The sequence below is a fragment of the Dendrobium catenatum genome, unplaced genomic scaffold (genome assembly GCF_001605985.2).
Source record: "Dendrobium catenatum unplaced genomic scaffold, ASM160598v2 fragScaff_scaffold_1105, whole genome shotgun sequence".
NCBI lineage: Eukaryota > Viridiplantae > Streptophyta > Magnoliopsida > Asparagales > Orchidaceae > Dendrobium > Dendrobium catenatum.
This window is the reverse complement of record NW_021319567.1, coordinates 1412820-1417505: the sequence shown is the minus strand read 5'-3', so window position 1 is coordinate 1417505 and position 4686 is coordinate 1412820. Positions and strand designations below refer to the sequence as shown.

General features: G+C 35.7%; 1 protein-coding gene across 1 annotated transcript; it reads right to left on the bottom strand.

Annotated features, from left to right (window-relative positions):
- Positions 1-3810: 3810 nt before the first annotated feature.
- Positions 3811-4374, bottom strand: LOC110099394 (cysteine proteinase inhibitor 1). The gene has a single exon (XM_020826522.2). The coding sequence runs from the start codon at positions 4338-4340 to the stop codon at positions 3963-3965; it is 378 nt and encodes a 125-aa protein (XP_020682181.2). The 5' UTR covers positions 4341-4374; the 3' UTR covers positions 3811-3962.
- Between the last annotated feature and the right edge of the window lie 312 nt (positions 4375-4686).

The window sequence follows — 4686 nt, the reverse complement described above, 5'->3', positions numbered from 1 at the left end:
ATGATCGTAGGCAATGAGATTTCATGTTTTAATTTTATCATCAATAATAATTATTAAAATCTGATTAGAGCTAACATACTTAAGTCTTGAAATAAGCGGCTAAACAATTCATCAAGATTTAGTTGGATCTAGACTCTATTATGCCAAACAATTTTTAGAATTTCATTGCCTTAGGAATTGCTAAATTAGAATTTACAAAATTTGCTAAATCCTAATTCTATAAATCTTACTTACATCTAAATATTCCCAAAAGGTGGGATTTGTAATTACTCCAAATATTAATTTGTATTTATTTTTCGTCCAATCAAACATCAAAAACTTGAAAACCCACACATTTGAAATACATTGCTATCCTTAGAAATTATATTCTATCTCCCAATCTATCATAATCCCAAATCCCATCCAATTTGGAGGATTTTCTTAGGTTTTTTAAAATTTGTTAAGATTTTTTTTAATAATAATTATTTGTTTTATGTTTTCATTTTTATAATTTCAAGAATATAATTCTTTTTTAATATTCATTTATGCTTAACCAAATAGTAAATTAATATTCATTTATGCTTAATTTCAAGAAGACATGAAAGATGAATGCTTCTGGAAATAATGCAAATGGATTGAGGTTTTTCAAGCACTTTGTGCTCTTACATTATATGTTGTAAATTTTCATTTATTAATGCGGGTCCAATCACAAGATGGAAATGCAAGCCAATACATACTTTTATCCTTAATTTTGAATGAAAAAGAAAAAATAAAAAACTTTCTTTTTTATGCGTAAATATTGCTTTATATTTGTTGGGTTCATCGGTGCATTTAAAACGTGCAGCTCTCCGAGCACATAAATGTAATCAAAGATCACATGGAATAGTCTGAAATGTTGATCATTGATATCTAATTTCTTATTCATGTAACTTGTTGTGATGACAAGCATTACTTAAAAGACGAAATAGTTTATATTATGCACAAGAAATTCAATATATTAATGGGTAGCTGTTAGGCCAGCCCAGGAGGGGCCGGCTGGACCGGTCCAACCAGGACCGGTCTAGGTTTATTCCAGGCGGGGGCCTGGCTTGGCGGAAACAACAAGGGGGGCGGAAGCCCCTGTGGGCCCCACTTGGGGTTAAATCGGTTTTGGGAGGGAAATTTTTGAATGAGGGGCTGTTTTAAGTATTTTGTAATTTTCCTTTGTCTTTAATTAGGAGTTATGGTGAGAGTTTGGCTCTCATCTTGAATTTGAATTTTATTTGAGATATAGGATTTGTTCTTGGGCTCTTGGCATTGCCGGAGATTGTGAAGAATACATTCTTCCTCTCGGATCGAAGAACAATTATATCTTTGTTATTTTGCTTTTGCTTCTAGTGGAATACAAGTCTCTACTTGTGTTTTTCTCTCAGTTTTCCCTATTTCCTGTTGTTTTACTGCTGTGGACAGCAGTTTTGTTGTTGTGTTTTTACTGGTTTGGATTAGAATTGCTTGTGAACTCAAGTATTACCTTATGGTTACTTGCGAACTCCAGTATTTCTTATCAGTAGCCTGCAAGAAAATCTTCCATAACTTTGATGCGTGTGGAAGAAATACATGCTAGCTACGAATGATAGATGAATAAATTGAGTAATTATCTTTATTGTGTTATTTTCCTACTAAAATCTATTATGTAAGAAAAAGCAATTAGAACTGTGTAGATTTCCTACTAAAATCTATTATGGAGGCTTCTTTGAACAAATTTTAGAGATTTTTGACTCCTCAATATATTGTGTAATTTTTTTATCTTTCAAATTTCAACCAATTCTTGAGTTGCATAAAGGGTTTATAGGCACAAATAAACTTTACTATTACTGGTGATTGTGGATGAAAAGGTTGAGCATTGTGCCATGATGAGGCTAACTCACATGACGAGCAAATTGTTAGCGGAAGAGAAATATGATTCTTTTAAAGAAGCGTCTCTAATGCCATACAGTAAGAGTAAGAAATGCTCATATCTATCATAAGTGCGATAAATAGGCCCCCAGAATGAAGAGATTATTACGTGCAAGTCCGAGCAGAAAAATTATCCGGATTCTGCGAGTGTGCATAGTAAAAGCATAATGTGCACAATAATTGTGTTTTTACTGCGCACACTCACAGAATTCAGACAATTCTCCGGTCCGAACTCCGCACGTAATAATCTCTCCCGAAAATGATCATATTTGAGAAAAATCCTAGCCTTATTGGGAGCATAATTTAAGAACATCTAGTTTTGTAGCCGAAAAGTCATAGATTGATATTCTAGAATTGACATAAATATTTAATATCAAGAAGCAAAGAAATGCTTTGAACAAAGAAAGTCTAGAGAGAGAGAGAGTAGTGATTTTACATTTTCTATGAGTGGAGGCATCTAATAAGGGCAAGGATCAAAAAGGAATTTTAGCCTAAATATGGCTAGCTTGATGTGTTACAATATGTTCTTAAAGATCTAAATGTGTTTCTAAAGGCCAAACAAGGGTCAAGGAGCCTAAGGACAAATGAGGCTAAGCTTCAAGATCTGATGTTGATCAACAGCGAGCTACACACATAGTGTAGGACAAATTATCACCGACTAATTTTTCTACAGATTTTCCGACGGATTGAAAACGGCTTTGGTTTCAATGGCGTTTCCGTTAGCTTTTCCATCATATTTTAATTCTTATATTTTAAATAAAAAATGTGACATTTAAATACTTTTGCCTTCCGACCAAACTAGTTAGGTCTTTGAAATCATACTCACTTCGAATCCCAACGCATGCGAGCAACGCGGGAGGCAGCTGGGCAACCTGGCGGGAAAATATCACCATAGGAAATTAGCCGCCGGTTTTCCTTTCTACGCGACTTTTACCAGCTGAAAAATATCCGTCGGAAAGCCGCCAAAAATTCGCCAATTTCCTTCGAAAAAATCCACGGCTATTTGACGATTTCAAATGTGCTCTAACTCATCATAAAACATGCATTCTAATTAGAATAAATTATAATTCTTATAAAATAAATTATTATATAAATATGTATAATATTTATTACATAAAGGTACATATATTTGGATGAAAAATTATTGGGGATAAAGGTATTTTTTAAAAGTGATTATCATAAAAAATGAGTGAGAACGATGAAAAAATAATTGTCAAATAAAAATAATAATATAGATCTAAAAAATAAAATAGAAAAAAAATTATCTCAAGTGGAGTCTAAAGCTTTATTTGGATGAATTTATTATTGTTTCTTAAAATAGTTTTTTACAAATTTTTTTTTCTATTTTTAGACTACAATACTGTTTAAAAAAATAGTAAAAAAAACAAAGAAAACCCGTCCCAAATGAGAGAGATTATTTCCGGACTTGTCCCAAAGTGAATTATAATGCATTATGCATTAGGTGATGATGCGCCTCCTCATTCGAATCCGCACATAATAATTTTTTCCCAAATAAAACTTAAAACACATGAACTTAGACTAGCAATCAAGAGGTCTTAGAATCCAGTGTTGTGTATATAATATATGTGTGAGATTACTTTAACCTGCTCAAAAGCCCCCCCAAAAAAAGAGGCTAAATTTAACAGATAATAAAAATCAGGATACCGATAGAGCGACGCAGAATGCATGGATTGAGTATCCCACCATCACAACTCTCCTTGGCCTATTGGTTGAGAGCTAAGGCTTCCAACTAAGAAGTCTAAGGTTCGAGTCTTTTTGTTTGCGTTGTGTGTGTGAATTTGCCTTAAATGGCCTAAATGTCCCCAAAAAAAAAAAATCCCACCATTGAAAGCCAGCAATTCATTCTGGTCCACCGTCCATATGAACAGTATCTTATCCCACACAAGCATAATTATTTTTATATCATTTTAACCAAAACATCAAAACATTCCAAGTACCATATAAAATAGATTAAAAAAGAGGTTACTTCTAGAAATTTCACACAGTAAGATAGATACCAACACACATCATTCTCTGCGTCCCATGGCCTACTCTATTACGTGCAGGAACGAGATGAGCTCGCGGAACTTCTCCCATGGTTTATCCCAGACAGTGGCCTGGTACTTCCTCACGGTGACGGCGCCGCCGCCGCCGCTGCCGGAGATTTCAGAAACCTTGATGATGAGACGATATTTCACGCCGGAAATAACCTGGGTCTCGCCGCTCAGCACGCGGCTCAGTGTCAAAGCACTATTGACCTTCTTATTGTTCTCCGCCACCGCAAACTTGGCGATCTCCTGTACATAGGGATCGGACAAGTTCTTGATCGGCTTCCACCCGCCCAACGTCGGCGGGCTGTTGCCGCCGGTGGCGGAGAAGAGATCGGCGAATAGGAGTAGGGCGGAGAGGAAGAGAAGGGATCGCATTTCTTTTTTGTGGGGTTTGGGGATTTAGGAAGGAATCGGGATTTATTGGAATTTAGGGAAGTCGGTTTGACGAGCGTGATGGAGTGGGGCCCAGAAGGGGAACATGGGGCGTGTTTTGGGATCGTGAAAGATTTTGATTGAATCGTGACCGTTGGAATGGACGCGGAAACCGAGAGAGTTATGGTGATTCACGTGGTATTAATCGTGGAACAATTATTATATGGACGTTGAGGAAGTTGAAGATAAAATTCGGTCAAAAAATGAGTTGGACCAAGCAAATACCGAACAATACCAAATAATAACGAGAAATATCATCATTTGAAGACTCAATATCGAGTTATACCGA